This window comes from Rhipicephalus sanguineus, chromosome 1, assembly GCF_013339695.2.
Source record: "Rhipicephalus sanguineus isolate Rsan-2018 chromosome 1, BIME_Rsan_1.4, whole genome shotgun sequence".
Lineage (NCBI taxonomy): Eukaryota > Metazoa > Arthropoda > Arachnida > Ixodida > Ixodidae > Rhipicephalus > Rhipicephalus sanguineus.
The window spans coordinates 210,975,795-211,003,035 of NC_051176.1; the positions used below are offsets into that span (position 1 = coordinate 210,975,795).

Consider the following 27,241-nt stretch of genomic DNA (forward strand, 5'->3'; position numbering starts at 1 on the left):
CTTATCTGACAGTTTATCTGCAAGAACCTTAATGGCATCCTAGTGTGCTGGTGCCTTAAGCAGACAGGGCTAAATGAGGCTAACATTCTTTACTATTAAATGTTTGAGGCCCGTGTACTTAGATTTAGGTGCACGTTAAAGAACCCCAGGTGGTCGAAATTTCCGGAGCCCTCCACTACGGCGTCTCTCATAATCAAATCGTGGTTTTGGGACGTTAAACCCCAGATATTATTATTATAACATTCTTTACTATTGGTAACATTGTTTTAAGATTTTGTATTTGTTGTCATGCAGGTGGCAACAGGTTTGACGTGGACCCGCATTCGGGCGAGGTGGTGACCCTTGGCAATGCACCATTCATGCTGGACAAGGAGTATGTGCTATATGTCAAAGCTGAAGATCTGAATGGCCAGGTTGGAGACAGACAGCACCAGTCAACACGTGAAGAACGCCTCTCAGTAGTTGGTGGCAAGCGCCAACCCCAGTTTTATGTGCCCTTCTATGAAGCTGTGATACCGGAGAATCAAAAGAAAGACTCCGAGTAAGTTTCCCGACAACTTTCCAAAGCATTGTTGCCAAACATGTTATTACATATCGAGACACTGGCAATACAGCACTGGCTGTACTGTATTTCTGGATCAAGTATTTTACCGCTGGGATGTGAACAGACCCTTTTTCACATATGCTGTGTGAACGGGGGTTTGTTATCAAGTTGTAAGCAATTCTTAACAGGGGTTTACTGCTTGAAAGGAATGGTTCCACATTGATGTAAATTACATTATCTCATTTACACAGTAGATATAGTTTGTGTAACACTTGAAAGCTGATAGCACTCTTGCTGGGACATATTTACAGTGATTCCACTCCTGCGCCAACTGCGCCAAATTTTATTTACTGCGCCATCCTGATAATATCGACGAAATTTGCGCCAAACTGCGCCAAAGTCTCGGGTTTGGGGTCGTCTATCACCGGCAGTCGCACCGCCGGCGCGTTAGAACATGTGCAGCTCGATCTTGGGGCTGCCAATAAAGTCGCAATCATGGACCAAGAATTATTCCGCTGAATAAATAGCGCTCGCGCGTGCGTTCCGAGTAAGCCACAATGCCATGCACGGTGCCGACTCAGCTTCTGTTCTGCAAGTCGGCTCGACAGCAAAACGCGCTCTCCGCAGAGGCTCGTGACGTCTAGGCCTATCGGTAGCGAGAAAGTGCGACAGCGATTCATCGGCGGACGTCGTCTGTTCCAGAAACGCTGCTGATAGCTCGTTTCAAGCGTCGCACGGTACGTAAGGAAAGCAATGTTCAGTAATAACTACATGAGTGCCGCTAAAATGTCTGTCACTTCTGTTTCCGGACATCGCGGAATGAAATCTGGGATCGCTCGCAGTAGATACAGCTCAGACCACTTATAACGTAACCGCTTACAGTGCAGTACCGGCTATAATGCGGTTTTTTCTGACTCCCGTTTACCTTCCCATAGAACTCCTTGTATACGCATACCGCTTATTGTGCAGTCCCCCGAGATGAAAGACCGGTTATAATGCGGCTGCCGGGACGTTCTCAGAGATGCGAGGGAGCGAGCGTGCTTCTCAGCGGAGATGCGCCGGCGGCGGAGGGAGCGGCGACGGCGTTACGGAGGAGGAGGGGACGCGGAACGAACGAACAAGGAGCGGGGGGAGAAAAAAAAGGGACTGCGGTGGGAGGCAGCAGCCCGGCGCGGGTGCGTGGTGTGTGGAGGGGGAGCGGTTGCGTGGCCGACGGAGAAGCCTTTGCCCCCCTTTCTTCGGCCGCTTGACATGCGCGCTCCGCTACGTACGGGCGCCCGCGTCCGCATCAAGGGCGCGTTACCGCTGTTTGTCTCCGTCGGGAAAATAGTTGCTTCGTCGTAGAGCGCAGATATCGCGCGTGCAATCTCGATTCCCCCGAAAGTAACAATGCTTTGAGACGCGATTGAGCTTTCGCCTTTGCCACCAACAGGCGGACTTACAACCTTGAAAGACTTTTTCAGGATAGTTGCCGCGGCTGTTCTCCCGACCGCGAACCGAAACTTCGTTTATCGCGCGATGCCCTCGGCTCGCGAGTGCGATCTCTGCTACGCCCGATCTCCGTGTTGTCTAGGGCGAGCTTCTCGTGACGGCATGCGAAGTTGCAACGCGCACGCTAGGCCTAACGGGCACTAGCTGCCATATCGGTGGCCGCGGACTACAGAAGTCGCGGTTTGGTGCCGAGTCAATGAAACATTTTGCATTTAGAAGGGGTGGCTTACATCTTTAACGAAAACGCGGGCGTGCGTGTGAAACACTCGAGTGGTGGTTTGCAGTCGCCACCGTTTTCGACATCGCGCACGCGCAGTATGTTACCGCGGCGACTTCCCGTGACGGCGCATTTTTTCCGCGTTCGTTATGTCGGCACCGCAGGTCCGCGGACGCTAACCGTTCAACATTTTCAAATGTAAGCAGATGCAAACTTGCGTCCCAGTCGCATGCCTCGATAGTCGGAATCGCGCGCCTGCCTGTTGGTCATGTTTTGCACACGTGCAACCTTTCAAAAATGTTGATTTGGTTATAGTGCGGTACCGCTTATAGTGCGGATATTCGCGACTCCGGAGACTTACGTTATAAGCGGTCTATGCTGTATATGGGACAATATCGAATTTTCCTTGCTTCGCGTTTATGGAGAGCACGCGAACGGTGGAAACGCGTTGACACTTTTCCTCAGATATGCTTTATCCATGGATCTTCATCCAGAACAGCTTTTTCGTAATTCCTTCCGCCAGCACGCGTCCGAGTTTCTAATCACTCTGCGGTAAATACCCCCTAAAAGGCCCTGCCCTTTCGAGCTCACGTGCTAGGGTTCCAATTCGAATTTTTTGCTTGCTTTTTTAAAAATGTCATCTCATTAGGAAAATCATATCTCCTGGTCGGAGCAGCCGCAAATGCGCAGCTGTCAGTAGCGGTAGTAGCGGGCCCGTCGCTGACGGCCCACAGTGAAGCGGCTACGCCATGTTACACGTCCGCCTCTCGCTTGCGGGGGTCAATAGCTAACGGTTAAAAAAACTCAGTTTCGCTTAAGAGCGAAGCAATGAATGCGATACCAAAAAATTGTATTGTGGAACGAAGTAAGACTAGCAGCTAACTCTTTCGGATCCGATCTCGCGAGCTCGACAAAACGCTGGTTTAAGCGAATATATGGCCCCTCCAGGAACCGAAGCGTTTTCTTGCTCTGAGTTCTCTAAACGCGAAGTAAGCGTTGAGAGCACAGCAAGTTTGCGAGCCGTCTCCTGATGCCTCGAGATAGCGCGCGCGCAAGCGACTGCGCCCTTTGAACGATGCGCTCGCCCCCCCTCCCCCTTCCGCTCCCCTGGCGTCCCTTCATGCTTCTTACGAAAGACGGGCAGGGCGTTTCCTCTCTGTTTGATGAGCAATCGACGGCAGGCCCGCACGCGGGAAGGTGTTATCTCATGCGCTGTCCGTGCGGCGGAGACAGACGGCCGGCTAGTTTAATCTCCGCTTCAGCCGCGTTCGTCGCCAGTGCTCGCGAGCTTTTACCCGCGGCTAGAATGCGCGTGGTGGTGTTATTAATTTGGACTTTATACGGAAAATTGCGGCGACGGCAAAAATCCGCCGAGAGTGTCCATATAATTGCTGTCGCAAGGGTCAATGTACGGGACAGATTTTGCGCCCCCCCCCCCCTCTTAGGTGATTGGGGGGGGGGGGCGGCCCCCCCCTGCCCCCCCTGTGCGCACGCCTATGCTCCTGAGTTGATTTTTTCCATGAGATTTGCAATGAATCGAAATATTTCTAGCCTTCATAAGAGCCCCATAATAATACTCAGGTGCTTGAATGTTAATGAAATATGCTTCTGTATTGCACTCCAGGATGTAAAATTTGCTGCTCCAAAGTGCTCCCAGATGCAAAATTATCTGCTCCAAAGTGCTCCAAGATGAAAATTTTGCTGCTCCAAAGTGCTCCAAAACGGAAATTTTGCTGCTCCAAAAATTGCTCCAAATCAGAAGTCCTTGGTAGCATCACTGTATTTAGCATTGGGGAACTAAGATGGGGAAAGAAATGCCTGACTGAGTGAGTGTTCTGACATATATTAGTGTTACCACGACTGCACTGAGGTACAGTGCTCGCAGATTCAAGCGCGACATCAAATTTTTTATATATTGACTTGTATGCGCAATTGCTAGAGATAACCACGTCATGTCACAATAAAGCTGGTCTCTAAAGATAATGTTGGCTCTGATTTATGCGTTCGAGTAGAAATCATGCCGATGTGGCTCAAACTGAAGACTGTATAAATGAAAACGTGTGCATAACTTAGCCCTAAATTGTCCTATTTCAATCCGTGAGTACTGTACATGTGAGCTGTGTAACCTCCACATAAACTCTACAGGCTGAATGAGCAAGAACTGTAATGGTTTTTAAAATGAAACTCTGGGATGTTCAAGTGGCCAAGCCAAGCCGATTTTAAGTCTTTAGAATACTGCTAGAGTAGCATGCTGCAAGTGTGGCTCTCGAGCACTTGTAGCGATGCGAGCATGCTCAACTTCTTGGTGGCCACATTGGTGTGCTTGAGTTGGCAGTGCCATTGAAGCACATGGGTTAAGTGATTGGTCTGGGGATCCTACGTGCCTAACCTTGAATCGCGATGGTTTTTTTAAAGCATAAAGGAAAGCCCTTAACCATTTGCGCTCTGTTGTCTGGCCCCTTCCAACAATGCAACACAGCTGCAGCGGCCCATGGTCAGGCACTGCTCGACAAGTTCTTTTATGGTTGATTAACGTGCGCATTTTCTCATTGCATTATGTGCCCTCTCTAAATGAGTAAGCAAACTTCTTTTAATTGACCTGTGATTTCTTTAGTTTCGGACCGTACTGGACGAAAGGTGGGTAAAGGTTTCGGACTGCAAAGAGATATGTGTTGTCATACCGCAGGTGTCTACGCTGACATGGATAGAATTTTTCGAAACTAAACATACTGTGTATGAGCTGTAGCCAGTATCTCATTTTTCTGTCCAGTGTTTTACAATATTTTGCTGTTTTCTATTTATCTTCTTGCTTTGGTGATGTTTTGCTCTGTACATATTGCATACTGACGTGCATTTGTGAATATATGATTTCATGGCGTGCTGTTTTTGTCATTGATTACATTTGTTTTGGATATTGCTTTACTTCTCATCAGCAGCCCTTGCATGCATGTCTTCACGTTTTCTATCTTATATGTATGATTAAGAATAACGTTTTCTAGACATGGTTGCTGTGGTGACTGTCTTCGTTGTGTAATTATCCCGTTTCAATTTTGGCTACCGAGTCGTACCACGACTACTACCTTGCCAAGTTCTTTATTTTAATTGGTGCTCTATAGACCTACTCCATGTTTGTAAACAGGGGTAGGCGCCGTCGACATACTGAGACGCTTGTAGTGACGTCGCGACGCGTAGGCTCCGCCCAGCCCAAAGCTCACCAGCGACCTCTATGATCACGTGACAACTAGCACAGCAGCTGCAAAGCTGCCTCCGAGCACCGAGAGTCGGGGCACCTCCCGCGTGTTTACAAGTGGCGGCCAGGCGGCCGTGGCAGAGGAAGTTCTCGTGGCCCCAAGAAGGGCTCTGAAATGAAAATATAAAAACTATGTTGATGTGCAACTCTACCTCTGATAACCTCACCATAACATCAGGTATCTTGACACCACGAATGTGACTGATTCGTGAAATGCCATCGGCGTTGCTGTAGTCTAGGTTACACGTGTACATTTCAATTTAACTAATGCAAGAACGGACTACCTAGCTCCTCAAGACTCTTTGCTGTGGTATGAAAATGCGTGGAGTAAAATTACGAACAGGTTCATAATCGTTACGGTAAATCCTCGCACATAAACAAATTTGCTGGGTTAGTTACTCATTAAAGGGACACTAAAGGCAAATATTAAGTCGACGTTGATTGTTGAAATAGCGGTCCAGAAACCTCGTAGTGCTGCTTTTGTGCCAAGGAAGTGCTTATTTTGAAATAAAATCACGTTTTTAGTGGTCTGCATCGCGTTAGCGCGCTTCAAATCTCCCGCCTGAAAATACGACTTTCATACGTCACTGCTGCCATGCCCAACGTTGCCCGCTTTTACTGCGCGGCCGCCGACACTAGTAGCAGCCGAGCGGAAGTAGCGGGACCCACAGTAGCAACAACGGCGCTGCGGCAAAGACTTGCTCGGATGGGTACATTCAAAGCCTTCACCAAGTTGCGGTTGGTCTCGTAATCCTCAGTACGAAAGTGCAGCGAGCACACACGCAGAGGTTTTGACTGTTTAGCACACTGGCGCAATGGCATGACACTAAGCCACTTCGAGCGTAAGGTTTCATTCTGCGGCACCCAGTGAAAAGACACACCGGTTTCCTTGCTGCAGCACTGGCGTTGTGCACCATTCGGGCATCCGGCAATATCACACGCATGCGGCATTTTGTCGAACTTTCTGTCAGAGCGACTTTCACGAGCGCGCAAAACACGCACGGCAGTACGCGATCTTGAAACTACCACTGAGACGGGCGAGGCGCAGTTCGGCGAAAACGGAACCTTTGAACCACGCGCGCCGTTCCCCATGGCAACGCCACGGAGGTTTTGTTTTCCAAAAATCAAGCGGAAACCAACAAACAGCATTTTATTACGTCTTTTGATGCTCGGAATGTTCTTTTTTTACTGCTGCTAGTTTGATTACTAGCGATTTATTGTAGGTCGACTTCCATACGTCATCGGGATCACTTCGAAAATGTCCCACTCGTGGCGCTCCTCATGTGATACATTTAGCTTAATATCTTGGTAAGTAGGGCACTGCTGTTGATAATATTGCCGTTTTAGAAGTTGTCATACATTGGGCTTTCACTCTGACATAAATTGTTATTTGCCTTTAGTGTCCCTTTAAAGGGACCGACAACTGCCCAGAACATGAAATGAAATGACTGCACTGATGAAAAGATTGTCCGTCGCATTGACTCAAACCAACCCTGTTTATCTCGTGAGAGGTGGATTTATATTTTTATTCCTTCATTAAAAGTCGCGAAAAATGACCTTTGGCGCCTCTGGCGGCAATATCATAAATGCTCGATTAAGCCGGTCACGTGACCGTTGAGTGGTGTACGCGTTCGATGACTTTTCTGTTAGTACTGAAATATTGTTCATTTCTTTATATTAAAAGATATTACTCCATAAAAATGTACATATAGCCTGCGTTAGTTGTATGCAACAAAGTGGCACTGCCTTCGCTTGGTGTAGGCAGCCTTGACACAGGCGCAGGCAACCTTGGGCGCAGGCACACATAACGCTGTACAAATACCGAGAAGGTGTATAAAGCCACATCATCTCATTGTAACAGCTTGCTATTTTTAAAAATGGTTGGAAAGCTCAAAATAAAGGTGGCTAAGCATAGTTACAGTAACTCCTGCAAAAGCAGAAAAACAACAGCTTTCACAAGGGCTAGCGGCAACGCTATCAATTCTCAGCGTTGCTGGAGCAAGCCTTCATGCGTGTTTGGAGCCTTTCAGATCGAAAAATACTGCTTATAAAATAACTACGTGCTTTTAGGATAAACCACTGCAACCACAAATGCTACGAAGGGTAAGCTTCCTGTCGCGCTGTAAAAAACTGGGTCGAGAAAAATCGGTTGTCGGTCCCTTTAAAACGTGAAGGGCGATCTCGGTGACACCTTAAACGGCGATACAGCTGCGATAGTATTAAACAATTACTACATGCTATGGACAAGGCTGCTGCATATCCGTCAGGTTCGCCATGGCAAACCTTACAGATATGTAGATATGCAACCGCGGGTCGCGGCTCTGCCCGTACGCTGAAGTCGAGACCGCGAAGGCCTACAGCCCATAAACAGACTCGGGAACATCGCTTGCAGTTTGCCTGTGGAGTCTGAAACACAAGGAAACGTCTTAATGCGTATCGTAGCCGGAACAGCTGCGTCCAATGCACTTGTGTTGCGTGTGTCATTGCAGCATTGCAGCCCGAAAACTTCACAGTCATATTTTTCCTGCTCCAAAAGCTGTTCCAATACACCAAACCCACGTCTCTCATTGCATATATTGCACTGTCATTCTTGGAAAAGAACGTGCATTTGTTTTCTTTTGTATGTCACATTTGTATATAATGAATACATCTGAATTCCAGTTGCCACTTGCTATAAATTTTTCTTCTCTGGTATTCTTAAGGAATTGCAATTCAGAATTTTTTGTGCCGCAATGTTTGTCACAGGCTTGCATTCTCAAATACCCCAGTAGTTTCCTGGATTATTAGCCCATTGTGACCAGTGCGCTTGTAGTGTGAAAGACATGTAATTTTCGAGTATTCCCGCTGTATTTGTGAAGCTCATAGTCAAATTTAAATTTGCTTTTACACTTGTTCATTTCAGCATCATCGAGGTGAAGGCCAAATCTTTTGCCGATCGGGAAATTCGGTACACCCTGCGAGCCCAGGGCAAGGGAGCTGGTACCTTCAACATCGGACCTACCAGTGGAGTGGTGAAGTTGGCCAAAGAGCTCGACTATGAAGACCTCAGGCAGCCAAAGTCATACTCCCTAATTGTGACCGCAACTGAAGACTCTGGAGGATTTTCAACATCAGTTGAGGTGAGTGAAAATTGAAATTTCAAGGTTGAACTTTCACAGTCCTGAAGGTAGACGCATCAGTCGTGACACAGTGTGGGGAAATTGAGCAATTGGGCAGTTCCAACAAGAGTGGGTGAAAACCGTAACATGAAAAAAAAAAGAATAACTTATTTTAAAAAGAGAGGACCAATGTTTGTTGTCATGTGCAATAAACCGTCTGTTAAAAAAAATCTTATCTATTTTTATTAACTTCAACAAAATCTGTGACGCACTGATATATCCTAGGGAAGAGCAGGCAGGTAATGCCAGAGGGATAGAAAGGAGTGGTCGTAGCCGTAGAAGGGAAGGAGTTTGTTGGCAAAGTATTGTCATGTGTATATATCTGATATTTCACAAAAGCCATTTGCAGCTCCCTCCTTCATCATTCTTTTGGGGCTCATCCAGTGGAATGCTAGCAGTTGCGAGAAATGTAAAAGCATGCGTGAGAAGCACTGCTACATTGGAATTGCAGCCATTCTCTTTCATACAGGCTCATCAAGTTCCCTTCTAAAAGACTGCTGAGACATGCATTTCTTGTTTTATAATTGTGTCCAGAATGTTATTTTGCATTTTTTGATATTTGATACAAAAAAAATTGATCTGCCCCTCCCCCCCCCCCCCCCCCCCCCCCTCCATGCGCACACACACACAGCTGTATATTCCTAGTAGCATCAATAGTAGCCTTTGGACCTTCCTGCTCTGTTGAAAAATTTTGCCTGTGTGAAGCCCTTTGCATAAGGCCACACGGGATTGCTGACACCTTTTCAGTAGTATTTGCTAGGCAATGTGATAGGAAGGGAATGTCAGAGCAGTGAAAATAATAGAACTTGCCGCACAGCCTTCCAAACGAGGTTTATTTCAACAAGGCACCTTCAAATATCAATTCGTTCGGTACAGAATAAAGGTAAATAGTACTTCTGGAATGCTGTAGTTTGTCATTTCATACGTACAGAGCTCATAAGTTGTAGTTTTCTTTCAACTTCTTTGGAAATAAAAGTGGTGGCTAATATGTGTCAAGCAGGCATACAGAGTCCATTATAAAAGTAATGCGTATTTTCTGGGAAAAATAGATTTATTGATTGTACCTGTACAAATGGTTAAAATTCTTCAAAATACTCTCCCCCTGCATCAGTACACTTGCGGAGACGTGTCTGCCATGCCTGGAAGGCACCCTGAAAGTCCTCGACGGGAATGTCTCTCAGGAACGTTGTAACGTGCTTTTGTATGTTTTCGACGGTTTCACAATGCTTTCCTTTCAGCTCTCTCTTAAGTCAGGGAAACAAAAAAAGTCGCACGGAGCCAAGTCGGGACTGTAAGGGGGATGGGGGACCACAGGGATGTTGCCCCGGGCCAGGAAGTTCGTAATGATGAAGGACGTGTGGCTAGGGGCATTGTCATGGTGGAGCTTGACTGTGTCATTGAATCCAGCCCTCGCGCGCGACCCAGTGTTTCAATCTCTTGAGCACCTCCAGGTAAAATGCTGAGTTGACAGTTTTTCCCTGCGGTACAAGCTCAATATGGACGATTCCTCGGCCATTAAGAAGACAATGAGCATCGTTTTAATGTGAAACTTGCTCATTCACGCTTTCTTGGGGTGGGAGATGATTTTGTGTGCCACTCGCTGCTCTGCTTTTTCGAACCTGGGTCGTACTTGAACATCCAGGATTCGTCTCCGACAGAGTTACGACAGAGTTAAGAAAGTCCAGCTCATTTTGAATCAAATCCAGCAGTTCTTGCAGCACAAAACCCGAAGTTCTTTCTGATCTTCCGTCAACACTTTCAGCATAAGCTCCATGCAGACCTTGCGCATTTGCAGATCCTCAGTCACCATCCCACGTTTCACGTTTCACGCGGAGGCACTATTTTTTGCTCACACTGCTCGGAGTATACTGTCGACCGGCTGCATTGGAAGAGCAGACCTTCCATCACATTGCTCGACCAGTTTTACTGCGCTTCTATGGATAGTCGCGTGACAGTAAAGTCATGCGCATTACTTTCATAGGGGACACTGTATACGCTGCAGGTCTTCATGCCTTTTCTCAGTTGCATTCAATGACTGAATAGTACTTCTTGCCTGTTCTGCTAGTTTACATTATAAAGAGTGTGTCATAGTGACACCTCCTAGTGTTGTGTTCTAAGAAGTATTTATGATAGCAATTAGATGGAGTTTGAGACTCATTTCGTCTGCTGCTCTTGTGCTGTCATGGTATTGATGTTATTTGGCTGCTTGCATGTGAAAGGCAGTGCATTTTGTTCCAAGAATGACAAAGCCAAGTGGAGGCACCTTCACGCTCTGCTCACTTGTCTTTGCTGGAGTTGAGGTGGTGTTCTTGCTTCTGCTGCTGACATGGGTGTTGTATGCACGCACTTTAGCACTCATGTTGAGCAGATGTGTGCATACCGTAGAACACTAGTCTGGACACAATTGACAGTGACCGTGAAGCTTAATCGATTTTGGCACTGACGAATGCTGATGGTCTTCATTCATTGAGGTGCAGCACTTTCGACGCGACTGGTGGTACTCTGCATCGAGCCAGTATTCGAGAGCCCTTCGATGCAGTGCTAAACTTTGCTATTGCTTTTCAGTGCTTTGCCTTTAGTAGTGAAGCTGCGAAATAATATTTGAAACAGAGATGCTCAGAACTTTGCTAATGTCCCATGCTTTCTTTTGTTTTTTTCTATTTCAGCTAACAATCAAAGTTACTGATGTAAATGACAATGCTCCACGATTTGAACTGCCGGATTATCAAGCCCACAATGTTGATGAAGACATAGCGGTGGGCACATCCATACTTCAAGGTGAGTGTTGTGCTAAATCATTGCTATTGGTAATAAATATATGGCTATTAAAAATGCCACTGGCCTTATGGGGCAGAGCCATCTCATAATGAGGAATTGTGATAAGCAGTAGAGGAAGGAACTGTAGTGTAAAGGTGACATGCCTGGCAACATGCACTTTTTTAGAGCGCAGCTCTTTAGCAGCCGCTATGCTCTTTCACATTGGCAGCAGCATAGCTGAGCGAAATATTTATTTGCACAGGGAATGGGGAAAGAGAGCAAAAGTGGAGAGCAGTGGAGAATGAAAGAGAGCAAAACACAAAGGGCAGCGGAGGATCAGTGACAGTGATAGAGATTAAGAGGAGGAAAGTGGAGGAGAGTAGCGATTGAAGAAATATGGCACAGCATGAACGCACACCTTTCTGCTGCTAGTGGCACCTAAGTAGTGCTCCATCGCCTGTTTGCTGATGACATTGTCCATGCCAGTAATGCTATTTGCAGTGTTCGCTTCACAATGAGCTGTGCAATCAGCGAAACTGCTTCCTCTGCCACTACTGCAAAACGAGCTACCCGGGCAGATGCTTAGTAACACTGATGCTGAGATCTGGAAGTTCGCACTGCCCGAGCAGCACCTAAGCACTGCCGTCAAGAGGACCCAGGCTTTTGCGCCGCTGAAGCGGAAAGTGATCGCCACAACTAAGACATACATGCATGTTTCTCTCAAATACTTTGCCTCGTATATCGCAGAATCACAATACCTAAACAGCTGTGCTTAAATGTCACATTACGGAGTATTGTAATCGTTGATTTTTTGGGGAATTCGACAGCTTACAAAGCCATACCCAGTGCTGCATTCTCAAGGTTGTGACATGTGGAGCCTAACGAATGCTTAAGGGGGGAGGTGGGGATCGAAGCTGAAATTCTTTATTTTTTGTCGTAGAACAATGAAATTTGGCATGCTTATTGGGAAGTGCACTGAATGACTATTTACAAAGTTTCATTAAGATATCTCCAGCAGTTCTGACATTATAAATTTTTACTTGCATCATTGTTATACCAAACTTGCAGAAAGCCTGGCGTGACAACAAAACATGGTAAAAGCCCAAAGTTGCCCTCATATTTTAGCCATAGGAATGGTTCATGCTATGACATTCTCCAAGTATTTTTATTACCCCGATTTTTTTTTACACGGAACATTACATCCATGCTTGCATAATGCATTCGTTATCGTCATGTCAAATTAGCTAAAGAGTAAAAAAACGAGGGAGTAATTCAAAAATATAGGAATGTCATAGCATAGAGAATTGACTAGGGAATACAATGCAACAAACCTCATGAAAATCCATCAAGCCATAGTCGTGCTACGCTTTCTGCAAGCGGGACAGTCTGGTCAAAACACACTTCTGAGAAAACGGGCCCTAAAGTTGCACAACCACTACATGTAAATAAAAATGCCCTGGGGCTGTAATATTTAGTGTCTTTGCTTGCAGGGGTTTTCTTGTGTCCTTGATCTTTCATTTTTCTGCACTATGTGCTTTCCTTTTTCTTTATTGGTTATTTTTGTCAGCTCTTTGAAGGGTGAGCCTTCAGGTTTAATGGCCAGACTTGCATATTACAAATCTGTGGCATGCAAATTTAGGTGTGCTGTGGCAGTTATCGCCAAGACATTGGTGGCACAGGAATTTCTGAGTAGTACTTAATGAAGCGAATTTGGCAGATAAAAATTCGTCCACTCCTTTACACAAGTTCATTTGTCACCCCCGCCTTGATACGCTTCATCATTCGCCCGGTCGTGGTAATGGTAGTCGGCGAGGCTTTCATTATTTCAGTACATTTACAAAAGCTTGCTGCGATACCATGCACGGCTTGAAGCGCGCGTAAATTACATCACCACTGAGTGCTTATTTCCCCGCGAAGTGCTCGGCCGCGGGGTTCGGGAAGTCTGTGCCCGATATGCTGGGTGGCGGCATTTGCTGGCGATGCGCAATATGCCAAGCGGCAGCGATGAAACATCGGCGTGCAATATGCTTGGCCTCGCATTTTGGGGCGCCGACGCGCGAAATTCTCGCGGTGCTTCGAGCGATCGCTGTGCGACGAACTTGGGGAGATCGAGCGGCCGTGGGGTCCGCGGCGCAGCTGCCGATGCGTCAAATGCCGATCAGCGATTCCGAGCTGCCAGCGGGCGATATCATTAGTTGCTTGCAACAAAGCGCATTGCGGATTGTTCGCTTTCGCATGTCTGCTAGCACGATGTTCTTCCCGGCAAAGTTCGAATTCGTCGGCGCCGTGAACGTAGTTAGGCCTAGCCACGACTCTGAGCAGTAAGCACGGTCGTGGTGTGCGCTGCCGCGGTGCCCGATGTTTCAAAGTTAGTCACGTTCGATCACGAGCACAAAAAGTCGTCCCGCGGCGGTCTTCGTTCCGAGGTCCGAGATGCCGACGGGCAGAACTTCTAACCGCGGGTCCGACGAGTGAATGCAACACAGGTCCGAGACGTGCTTCTGCGATGTTCGCGAAGAGCGCGTCGGGCTATCGCAGTCTGATGCACGGTCTGAGGAATGAGCTTCCGGGCGCAGATGCTAACGCGTAATTATCGTCGACCAGCGAACACAAAACGAGTGCGAACGCTTCAGTAATTAGCGTGATTTTCGACAGCCGTGACCCCGCAACGCGGAAGCCGCAGACGACGGACACCGGGAGCGACCATCGGACCAATGGCGAGGCGCGCTGGAGCATCATGGCGGCCGCGGCCAATCGGGGGCCTCGAAACGACCTTTAAACGTTTGCTTTTTGTGCACTTGTTTTTAAATGGAGGAGCCAGCTGAGGCAGGGAATTTGAAGACTGAGAAATGCTCTTTCAGACGAGCCCTAGATGGTGGTGCTCGGTCGTGTCGTTACGGAGCTATAATTTTTTGAAAAACGCTTTCTTTTTTGCGATTTCCGCGATAATTTTCCCCACCTCAGCGGGCGCAACAATTTTTAATAGCACTTCTACGTGGTTTTCAGCGAAGATATTTTGGAATTAGATAGAAAAAGGGCTACAGAAACTGAAAATGTGATTTTCAGAAAATCGATTTTTTTGCCATTTTTCGCGATTTGATCCCCGCGTCCCCCCTTAATGACACCCTTAACTCTTTCGGGACCACCTAAAAAAGCGGCAATGGGGAAGGGTGTTAGAAGTATTTTTTTAATTAAATCAAGTCGTAGCGCTATATATCTGTTACGCACATCAAAATGAAGGTAATGAAATGGTCTTTCATACAGATTGAAATATTACACATAATGGTTACACATAGTAATAATAAAAAATGTCTTTTATAACACTTGCTGCAAGGACAACATAAAAATTTAGCATAAACATAGATACTTCAGCAAAAATACTACAGTAAAAAAAAATTCATGATATACAAAACATGGATCATTGCCTCTTTTGTTACTTTGAAAAGTTTGGTACACATATCTACTACACGTTTTTTGGTGTGCATCAAAACAAATGCAATACTCATGCCCCATAGTGCGTTTGTCACTGCACAAAACAGTTCCTCGCAGTAGTAAAACACAAATATACTTTACATGTACGGGAAAAAACATTTGTTTTCAGCTTGGTTTTTTTTCTGCTCATAACAATTCTTCCACCTGTCTACTTTTTCTGGCTTATGGCGCATGTGCCTCGCGGATGGGGGTGGAGGGGGTGGAGCAGTGTGGGCTGGCCTGGAATCGTCAACATTGAAAAGCTGATGTCTCTAAAACCTTGCTGAGACTCTATCAAACAGAAAGGAAACAATGTGAACAAACAGCAAGCCTCTTTGGCTACTCGCGAGAGGAGCGAATCTGAAACTACGTTCACCTACGAGCACTGGCCGAAGTCCCAGGTCCATCCTCATGCGAATCGCTCTCGGGATTAAAATCCGAGCTGTCAAAGTCATCTTCGGATTCCTCGCTGCTCGACTCATAAAAAAAATCTGCTGTCGAAGCGGCGGAATCACTCGATTCATGTCTGTTTGTGCGGCTCGCGCGAGCCTGATGTCATAGTTCGCTATGTCCGCCGCCACCGCTACCCACAAATCTCTCTCTCATGTAATGCCGCCTACCAGAAAAATCACAATATATGCTTAAACCAAAAGTCTAGTGATAACACTACACGCTATATAGCAATACATGTAAAAACACTCGAAAATTTTATCTTGGCAGCGCGCGGAAACCCGTCGATCAAATATAATCGATGCTCCAAGGGGACAGTCCCGAAAGAGTTAATGTCTTACTTTAGCTCATTTCATTTCATGAATTGGGCGACATAAATAATAAATTGCTTTTTGCGGGCTTACATGTCCAAAAACTAAGTGACATGTTTATAAAAGCATAGAAAACTCCGCGGGAAGTGAAAAAGTTGGTTGTCAGAAAGCCTATTATACCCATATGGGCCGTACAAAAGATTGTGGGTTGCGTCAGACAAGTCATATCATGGACCCAGGGGATTTTCTGCAGAAAATTTGGGCCGTATACAGGGTGAATCTGTCATGCTGAGATTTTGAGTTTGTGCTAAAGGCAGCACATATCCTATTCTCCCTGTATTGTATGCTACGCTGGGCACAAAAGTTGTTCTTGTCATAGCATTTGGTGTTATTCATGCTGATTGTTAAAATTTTGTTAATTTATTACATCAGCTTTTACGCATTCATATTATTTCTAGGGCCTGAATGGAACTCTTAAACATACCCGATACGTCCCATTGTCATGGCCCCAACCAAATTATTCAAACTCTAGGACATATTAAACCCAGTAGTGTGCAACATGGTAAAAGCACCATTGTATTTGATGGTGTGTTTGTGTACATTTGCCCCAGTCTAGTGGAAATATTATGTGCCTTCATGTTTTCTGGTTATTGAGGGTTTTCTTTTTTGATTGGCAAGTGGTGCACCATTCCCAATAGAGAGAAGTATGCATGCTAATTTTTGCTGATGTACAGTGTATACAGGTTATTTTCTGATACCTGCTCTTTCATATAGTGGCTTGGTCACCATCATTAAAGCTGTATTGAAGCTCATGTGTAATGGCAAACATGCTTGTTCTTGCAGTGTCAGCAACGGATATGGACACAGGTCGCAATGCTGAACTCACATACTCTCTTGATAAAGAAGATTTCACCATTGACAGCAGGGGTGTAGTGTACTCCAACCGGCGGCTCGATGCTGATGTGAACAACACGTATGTGCTGACTGTGCGTGCCACGGACCGAGGGGAGCCACCCTTGACGGGCACTGCCACAATACGCATCTACACTGAAAACAAAAACGATGAGGCACCGAAGTTCAGCCAGGATGTCTACACACCAAATGTAGATGAAAATGCTGGACCCAGCACTCTTGTGACCACTGTAGTGGCCAGCGACAAGGATGGCGACAACATCCTCTTTGGATTTGTCAACAGTGGCACTACGTCTGGCATGTTCCAGATTGAGGAGAGAACAGGTAACCAACTGCTTAGTTTAAGTGAGGTGGTTTTGTTTGTAAAGTTCCAGCCATGTAAGTTTACTATACTAGTATTAGCTTATTTTAATACGGTATGAGCTCATAGGTGCTAGGAGCCAGATCATTATTACTGTTTACGTACACACTGTGGAGATTGGAATGTTTAGATTTGAATGTCACAGTTCTTTGTTCTCGTAGCAGCTTTTCCACACTGTTCCCTTCTATGTGCCTACCCACAGTAGTGGCTCAGTGACTTTGGCTTCGCTGCTAAGCATGAGGTCACAGGCTCACATCCTGGATGTTGTGGCTGCATTTTGATGGGAGTGAAATGCAAAAACACTTGTGCACTGTACATTGGGTGTGCATTAAATAATCCCTGGTGAACCAAATCAATCTGGGGTCCCCAATGCTGATGTACTTCATAGTCGGATTGTGGTTTTGTCATGAAAAACAGCACTATTTTTTTTTCTTTGTGCTTGTGTTTGTGCTTGTTTATTGGTCATTGGAGGGACCTGAGTTAGACAAAGTACCTATATTTAATTGCCCTCCTGCACTAACTAGTCTGTTAAAACACTTTATTACACTCTTGAGGTCAAACTTAAGGGGGCACACTGCACTTGAAAGCTTTCTTTTAAATTCTTCATCGATTTAGGTGAAACTCGCTGAGTTTATGTATAATTTGTGTGCCGATTTCAAATATGAGATTATTTTTCTAGTACAATATGTAGTTTTTAAGAGCTTAGTGCAAGAAAACAAGAATGCATGTTCTAAACCTCTTTCAACAAAAGTTATGGTATGTTGAACATTTGTGACTGAAATCCCAACCTGTCCTAGACTAGCTCCCGAATGTTCAACTTACCATAACTTTTGTTGAAAGGGGTTTAGAACATGCATTCTTGTTTTCTTGCAGTCATCTTTCATTCCAGGTCATTTTGATGTGCTTATTTACTTTGTAACTCTCTCAATTTGGGCAATCTCTTGCTCCCAAAAAGCCTGTAAAATGTTTGATATTTCAAAAACTACTTACTATACTAGAAAAATAATTGCATATTTGAAATTTGCGCACAAATACACATAAACTCAGCAAGTTTCGTCCCATTTGGTAAAGAATAAAAAAGAATTTTTCAAGACTGATGTTCCCCCTTAATGGCATGAATTAAAAATCTTGGTTGGCCACTTTTTGCTGCATTTTCACATGTTGACATCATTAGCAAGTGTATCTACAGTAGTAGTGAGACCTTTGTTTGCACAACTTTTGAACTTGCATACATTCTGAAAGTATCCTATTTTTGCATGAGAGCATCCTGTGACATAGTTACATTTATTTGCAGGTGTTATTCGACTTATCAATGGCCCCATACACCTGGACAAAGACAAATATGAGCTCAATGTAACAGCACGGGATGATGGTGCCTGCTGTCGTAATGGCGCCTTGACCCCTCATACAAGCACAGCCCTTGTAGTTGTGTTCATAACAGATGTAAATGACAACAAGCCTGTTTTTGAAGAGTGCCAGACATATACACCAAAGGTAGAAGAGGGTGCACAGAGTGGAACATCAGTCATCAAGGCAAGTCTAGAAATTTACAAGCACTGCTTTGGTGATGCTACTCGAAAAACACAGCTTAAAAAAAAATGCCTTTGTTTCTACTTTTCTCAAGTTGAGTTTCTACTCTGATGACAATTCATCATCATATCATATGTGCACTCAGGACAAAGGCCTCTCTCAATGATTTTCAACCCACCCTGTCCTGTGCAAGCAGATCCCATTTTATGTCTGCAAATCTCTTACTTCTGTAGCTCCAACTAATGCTTTGCTGCCCTTGGCTGCACTTCCCATCTCGTGGTATCCATTCAGACACTGTAACTGACCTTAGGTTATCTTGTACTACTTGTGACGAGGCCTGCCAGTCCGTTTTTCCTCTTAATGTCTTCTAATATATCGCCTACTGACCTGTTCTCTGATACTCTGCTGTCCTCCTATCTCTTAGAGTCATGCCTGTCATTTTTCATTCCATTGCATGCTGTGTGGTCTTTAACTTCTCGACTTTTTTTTTTTATTCTCCAAGTTTCTCCCCCATATGTTAGAACTGACAAAATACAATTGTTGTACACTTTCCGCTTTAGTGACAGTGGTAAATCATTGGTCATGAGTTTAGAATGTTTATCGTATGTGCTCCAACCCAGCCTTATTCTTCGGTGAACTTCCTTTACTTGAGTACGCTACCCTGTTAGTATTTGACATAGGCATGCATGCTCCTAGGCTACTGATCATAACGTCTGGTTGCCTCTCACAAACTCTGGCTCTCTCACCAGACCACCTAGCATATTATCTTTGTCTTCTGCATATTATGACAATAAAAATCAAACCTAAATTTAAACTAGAACCCAGTAAACCATGAATGTCCATTAGATATCCATAGAATGCTAGTCTCGGGATATTCAGTACATCTTCTGGATATCTACATTTCTCCACATGACATTTCACGGATGTACTATAGATCATCTAAAATGCACCCGGATCACGCTCTCAGTACGTTGTATGGATATTAAGGCTGGATGTTCTGTACATTTAAAAGATGTTTTTCGAATAGGCAGCACACAAAAGGGCAACAAATACGCACACATAAAAGACGCAAACACAAGCGCTGACAGCGCTTGTGTTTGAGTCTTATGTGTGCGTATTTGTTGCCCTTTTGTGCGTTGCCTATTCGAAAATCATGGCTCACCAACTAGCCCATCAGTACATATTAAAAAGATGTTCATTCCTTAAACTCGCATCCACATGACGTCTAGCGGCTTGTGAGGTGTGAGGCTCTCAAAAACGAACGCTCGACAGACTGTAGGCCACAATACTTATCGCTCACTTGAGTGCCACGCTAAACAGGACACGCTAAACTAAGCTTATCAAGGCTACTCTGGCAGCTACAAACCGTTACATCAAGGAAACGAAGCAGAAGTAATGATGTCGATATCACTGAGGCATGCACGGCGATACAGAACTGTGTGTTTAGGAAAACGCGACTGCGAAAATAAACAAAAACCTTTATTCACGCATTACACAACGGCCTTATTCACTAAAGGAAACCATAACAGAACGTACCTTTGCTGGCCAATGGCCCACTGCCGGGGTGGACAGGGTTCAGTAATTCTTCCACGGTTCTTCTTGTACGCGACACAGCACCCAACAGTGGTCTACGTCCACGCCAGACGACACGGTATGAACTATGGGTTTAGGAAAACGCGACTGCGAAAAGAAACAAAAACCTTCATTCACGCATTACACAACAGCCTTATTCACTAAAGGAAAGCATAAGAGAACGTATGTACGTACCTTTGCTGGCCAATAGCCCACTGCTGAGGCGACCGGAGTTCCGAAAATCTTCTACCGGTCTTTTTGCACGCGACACAGCCAGAGAACATCCACCACACAACACCCAACAGCGGTCAACGTAAGTACACATACGTCAGATAAAAAGCGGCGGACAAACGTCGCTGCTGGCAGCGTTGGCCCTGGCAGGACCAAAGCTCAAGACCAAACCACGACTGGTCCAAACATGTGCGCAATGTGCGTACATGTGCGAAACTGCGAAAGAAAACGCGATGGCGGTGATGGGGACGACGTCGACGCGTGTCACAACCATGGTCACAACTTAGGAAAAGATTATGTACAAATTTATATTGCCGCTAATTTTAATTTAAAAGTAATTGTACTAAGTTTTTACAAAAGTAATGATTTTTTGTACAAATCATGGCGGCCATGACGTATTTCGCATTGCAAACGGAAGTAAGCATAGCCTTTGAGACTTAAAATGTAGGCTTCAAGATGTGGGCCGGGATCAACAAATATCACTCTCCCGTTAGAACGGGCGTCCGTGGATGGCCAGATAATATCACAAAAATAACACAAATAAAATGCACTGATGGTACAGTGTGCACAACTCATCCCGTACCGACAGACACGGCGCCTTGCGGCGCAGAGCCGCAACCACGGTGCAGGGAGCATGGCCTCCGAGATTGGCAGGCGCGTGCACCGCCGGTTAATGTCGGAGGCCACGCAGAAAGGAAAACCAAAAAGGGACGGGAAAAAAAAAAAAACCGCGAGCCGCTTAGAGGTGGGGAAACATGCAGCGCGTGCCTTTGGCAGCGTTGAGGAGCAGACGACAACGGTGTTTTCATCAGCAAACAGCCAATTTATTCCGTTCTTTTTCTTTCTCTTTTGTTGCACCCGTTTCTGCGAGCTAACGCGAGGAATCAATGCCAGACTTCAGTGGATGCGCCGATCTAGTGTCGCTGAAACATTCGTTGATTATTTCTAATCCCTTGAAGGTCGGTGTATTGTGAAAAATAAGCACAAATGTGCACCGTCTGTCACTGACGTCCAAGATGTGTCCATCGTTCACACAGCCTACATGTGCATTGTACGTCCGTTACAATAAGCCTTTGTACATCTTTTAGACGTCCACATTGCGCAAAGCGAAAATTGGACATCTTTCAGACGCAAATAAGACATCTTCTTTCGTCCTAGATGTTTGGATTATACCACTACGTACCATGGACATTCGTGGTTTACTGGGAAGTGGATTAAAACCATGTTAAAAAGTACAAGGTAGCTGTTAAAATTCAGAAAGTGTGCATTGCCTAGTCTCGTGGCCATTGTCATCTTCATTGGCTGCCTTTTATTTATGGCACACTCTGGCGCGTGTGCCTTGTTCCTCATGCTGCAAGCTGTGAGGTTAAAGAAGTAGAAGAATAAAAGAGATTATTCTGCTTCCTCTATCAGATCTAACGGTTATCAGGTTTTTTTCTCACAGACACGCGCATTGTTGTAGCGCACCTAACATCAGTACCTATATACCTAGAGTCTCCTAGCCGACATGCCCTGCCATGGTGGTCTAGTGGTTATGGCGCTCGGCTGCTGACCCGAAGGTCGCGGGATCGAATCCGGGCCGCGGCGGCTGCATTTTTGATGGAGGCGAAAATGTTTGAGGCCCGTGTACTTAGATTTAGGTGCACGTTAAAGAACCCCAGGTGGTCGAAATTTCCGGAGCCCTCCACTACGATGTCTCTCATAATCATATCGTGGTTTTGGGACGTTAAATCCCAGATATTATTATTATCCCCTAGCCGACATATTATGGCCACTTGTCATAGTGGTTTGTGTCAAGAGTTAGCCAAGTAATATCCTCACAATATCCCATAGAGCAAGAAACAACCAATACAAGTGTGTGTGATGCGTAAACTTTTTCGTTTACCTTTAAAATGAGTTCTTCTCAAGGATAGAGATGCAAGCTTTGGGAACCTCTTCAGTTTGCCCATCTTGTTTTTCATACTTCCGAAGCTCGGATCCCGATGAAAATTTTTCCCACAATTCTTTCATTCTTCTGAGCTTTTAGATGTTTGAAGGTATTAAAAATCCACTTTTGTTGACGTGTGTATGTTGATTGAATGATTTCGACATGTTTAAGAATGAGTGTGTGATTTACGTTTACACTTGATGCTAATGTTCATGTCATTGCACGCAAGTCCTAGTTACCCTTGTGTCAAGTACTCAGGCTGGTTACATTGTAAACAAATGAATTGTTCCGCCTGTCTTTTAAGGTAAAGGCAATGGAATACATTGGAAAGTTGTAGGTAACCTATGTGGCAGCAGTGGTCTGGTGTGTAGGCCTGGTGCATGTAATGGAAGTTGTTGGTTACTAGTAATATTATGTTGACCTTGCTCTTCGGTATCGAAATCTGCATGGTTAGTTGATCTGTGCTTGGGAACTATCATGCAACTGTAATTTGTGCCATAGCCTTGGAACAGCCAGGTGAGTGTAGCAGAAAGGCAGAGTTGTGACATACTTCTCGTTTTGTGGCCGAATGGCTCACAAGACAATGCAAGCCTTTCGTGCATCCAGTGTTTAAGTAGACTGAAGACATCAAGCTCTGGCAATACCAATACACTTAAACCGGATTGGATGTGCTTGACCACCTCCAGTAAAGTATCCATAATAAGTGAATAGGAACTTCCTGGCAAGAGTGCTTAAGAGTAGTAAACTATGTATTTAAGCGTTATCATCTGTGGCCTTTTTTTTATGTACAGAAGAGCAAATTTTGAGACATTTAAAAAAAGAATGTGCTTTCATTCTGTATTAGGACAGTTTTATGCGACAGCCATTTTTTTTCAGTTGATATTGCACTTCAGGTGTTTTCCCATTATGTTTCAGCATAATTATGACCACATGCTTGAGTTCAGATATCTTGCGCTTTAATTTGTGAGATGTTGTAATTGTTATACAGCAATCTTCAGTGTTGACATGATTTAATGTGCTTAGGAATTTTAGGTCCTCCTATTCTTTGTATAGTAAGAAAGCAGTGGCTTTGTTTTGTGGTCTCATACTCTCTGCTTGGGTTCTTTTAGGTGAAAGCAAGAGATCTTGACAAGGGTCACAATGGTCAAGTACGCTATTCCATTGTTCAGCAGCCTAATCAAAAAGGCACAAAGTTCAGTGTTGATGAGCTCACTGGAGAAATCAGAACAAATAAGGTAAGAGTGCTCATTTGTGCATTGAGGCGTAGCCTTCCCAGATCTATTTTTCTGCACACAAGCCCATGTTAGATTCTGCATTTTATGATGGATGGGAGGTCGTCATTGTGAGTTGTTGCTTAAATGTGACATAGCCATGGAAATGTGTGGAAAGTCTTTTCGTGTTGTGGCCACCTGGAAACAGTGAAAAAAAAATAAAACCTATTGCCAATGTAAAATGTCTGTCATTTGTGCGAAAGCATAATTATAGGCCAGTATACCACTTCACATTCATGTATAAAACAGCATATTAATTCTGTACTGAACTGTGGAATATCCACAACATCTGCATCAGCACACACAAATGTACTTGCACAGACTCAATAAATATTGTATGTATTACAAGGGATGAAATTAAGACGTCTTCCGTGATATATCTTGAAACAGCGGCAGGGGATGATGTAATAGCAGTTGATGTCATAAGATATACTAATGCATTTTTGTATTCGAGCGTCTTGCAATAGGAAACATGCCAATATGTTAAATATTAGAGAGACGTTTAAAGATTGAACAACTTTATAACCATTACTTCGCTTTTGGTATTGTACAAAACAGTGACTGATTGAATTTTAAATATAGAATTAGGACGACAGTTGGTTCAATCAACCAAGAGATCAGGATGGCTTCCGAAAAGGATATTTGCTGTATTTGCTTGAGTCTGATGCGCCTTTGAAGTAGCACATGCCCACTTTTTATGGGTTCAAAATAAAGATTCACCCGAATGTATTGTTACCAGATTTTCAAAATAAAACAATGATGTGCCCCTGAAACCATGCAAAATAGCATTCCTTTGACGTGAACTTTCATAGTGAAAGTGGTGTATCACCATTTGCACTTCATAGGGAACAGATACGATGCACACAGGTGGCAGTTGAGCATGAAATGAACCTATGTGAACTCTCAATAAAATGTGCTCCGCTGTCATTTTGTGATGACAATGACATGACATCTTACCCCTCTGACGGGAGGCTGTTGCCAACATTGCGAACATGCTTTCGGTTTTGTGCTTGATTCTATTGCGCAGGGAATTTTTGGACTGGTTCTTCTGGTAAAAAAGTTGCACATTAGATTTCAGTAAATACAATGTTCGACAGTTGATCATATCTATTTCAGCAGTGTGGCAACTGAGAAGTATGCAAGTACAAACCAGCTTCCTCATACTACCTACGTAAACATACCGTATTTTCTCGCATATAACCCTCACCGAAAATTGAAAAAAATCGCCTGAAAAGTGGGGGTGCGGGTTATCTGCGAATAATCCGGAAGCAGAGGACGGCTTCACGGCAATGCATGGCCTGCCGTGCAGTCCGCATCCCCATCGGCATCGTCTGGTGCAAAGCCAATAAAAGCCAACACAGGCCATAGACAGATCCCCTCCGTAGCATGTTTATTCACTTTTTGCGTGCTTTGTTTGATTTGGTCAACAGCGTCACAACAGCAGTTTGACAGCGTCTGTCTCCGAGTCAGGTGTGGCCAGTTTGCACCGTTGGTCAGCCTTGTCTGGTGAGGCACCATGAGTGGGTCTCGGCGGCAATCTTTCACCGCGAAAGAAAAACTCGAGATTATAGCTGCTGCGGAAGAAATCGGCAACAGAGCTGCTGCGAGGAGGCACGATGTCGACGAGTCCTGCATTCGCGACTGACGAAAAAAAAGGCCTCCCTCGAAAGTGCACACAAGGAGAAGCGAGCATTTCGCGGCCCGAAGACTGGTGCGTACCCCCTTCTTGAGACGCAGCTTGTCAAATTTATTGAGGAGCGGAGGAGTCGCGGCCACGCTGTGTCAACGGAGATGGCGCAAATGGAAGCGCTGAGGTTGGCCCGTGAGATGAACATCTCACGCGAGTTTCGTGCAAGCGGGGGATGGCTCCAGCGATTCATGGCCAGGCACTGATTTTCAATGCGGCGGCGAACGACTATGTGCCAGCGGCTTCCAGCGCACGTGAAGTGGCTGTATGCCGAGTGGATGGCCGACGGCCTTTACGCCCTCACACCGACGGGGCGCATGCGGAGGCCAGACATTGCGCTGCTGTGCCAGTGGATCGTGGATGCGTGGGGGGCGATTCCGGCCGACATGGTGCGCAAGAGCTTCAATAAGTGCGCCATCAGCAATTGCTTGGATGGCACCGAAGACGATTGCATCTTCGAGAGCGGCGACGAAACCTCGGATGGCAGCAGCGACAGCGGCGAGTCGGGCGATGATTGAAGGAACGGGAATCGGCGCCGTCAACGTTGCGGCGATCGCTTTGAAATAAAGTTCTTTTGTAAACGAGATTGTGACTGTGCAGTTGTGACTTCCCAAAACAGTTTTTTTTAAATCTAAGCATGCGGGTTATACGCGAGGATTTTTTTTCTTTTTTCGGGGAGTTCAAAGCTAGGGGTGCGGGTTATATGCGAGAAAATACGGCAACCAGTTCAGTAGAGGTACCAGTCATTGTGAAAATGTGCAAGCACATGAAACTCCAAATATTTCGTTAGTTTTGAACTGAACTTTCCTTGTCTGAAATAATTGAATGCTCAATAATTCCTAATGTATTCAAAATTTGTTTTAATTTCATTGTGTTATGTCCGCATGAGGGGGGGGGAGGGAGTAAGATAACCATGCGTATGCTACGTGGCGGTGGCATTTAATGCACTGTTGATGCTGGTTGTTCAGAACATACTTTTTTGTGCTATATATGAGCCCTTCATGAACGCATACGGTCAGCAGCAATAGTGTAGGAGGCCAGAATGTGGGTGCATTCATCGATTTTGTTTGCTTGCTGAGGGAGGGACGTATGCATGATGTATGAGTTCACTCCATCTATCCAGCATGGGTGATAATGTTTGAGGTTATAGCTGTTACGGATAAGTACTTCGGTTGCTGCATAGCATGTCCTGCCAGCTTAATGCCAGAGGTTAAAATTAAACTTAGCTGCAATAACTGCACATTAAAGAGAAGCCATTCATTTGCATCTTATCACAAACTGCTGGTATGAACACGCTTTTCTGCACTCGTTGTAAACTTAAGGGATGAGAAGTATTGTATTCATATCTTTCTACGCACAAAGGGGACATAGTTTCATCCTGTAGTGCTTCATGTGTACTGTAACATATTCTTTACTGCAGGTTTTTGACCGGGAAGGTGATGATGGCCGCTTTGTTAGTGTCACAGTAAAGGCAACGGATCGTGGTAGCCCGCCCTTGGAAGGAGTTTGTTCATTCAAAGTGGAAATAACGGATATCAACGACAACCCGCCTCTATTTGACAGACAAGAGTACAGGGAAAATGTGAAGCAGGATACGCAGGTTAGTTTTAAAAATTCACACCTATGCGGTATGTCTTTTTACTGTGCCCTCTGTGTTTGTCTAAGATGTTTTTGTTTAATTTTTTAGGTTGGGATTCACATCCTGCGAGTTTCTGCTTCTGATGAAGATGCAGATAACAATGGTGCTATTGTGTATAATCTGACAGCACCTTATGACCCTGATCACCTGGCTTATTTCTCCATCAACCCAGACTCTGGCTGGATAAGCCTGCAAAAGGCCCTTGATGTTAGTATTTCACAAATTCTTTCGTTTGCCTTTTTATGAGATTTTTTTTATTGCAGCAAATGATGAATTTGCAAAAATTGTCAGGGATTACCGGCAAGTTAGTGTGCTCATTTAATGTATGAAACGTGCTTTCGCTTTGTGTTTTAACAATTTGAGTCTCCTTGTGTGACTAATCACTGAACTTGCAGTCTGCAGTTTATTCCTAAGTGGCTTGTACCACTTTGGCTTCTTGTACATTGTCTAGTTCATGTCTAA

General features: G+C 45.0%; 1 protein-coding gene across 1 annotated transcript in view; it reads left to right on the forward strand.

Annotated features, from left to right (window-relative positions):
• LOC119406622 (neural-cadherin) overlaps positions 1 to 27,241 on the forward strand; it is a gene marked incomplete in the record, with an annotated part of 278,852 nt that overhangs the window by 47,341 nt on the left and 204,270 nt on the right. The window contains 8 exon segments of the mRNA XM_049419025.1: positions 295 to 541; positions 8,405 to 8,621; positions 11,327 to 11,438; positions 16,493 to 16,885; positions 18,217 to 18,455; positions 23,292 to 23,417; positions 26,561 to 26,740; positions 26,828 to 26,986. Coding sequence (XP_049274982.1) covers positions 295 to 541; positions 8,405 to 8,621; positions 11,327 to 11,438; positions 16,493 to 16,885; positions 18,217 to 18,455; positions 23,292 to 23,417; positions 26,561 to 26,740; positions 26,828 to 26,986 — 1,673 coding nt within the window.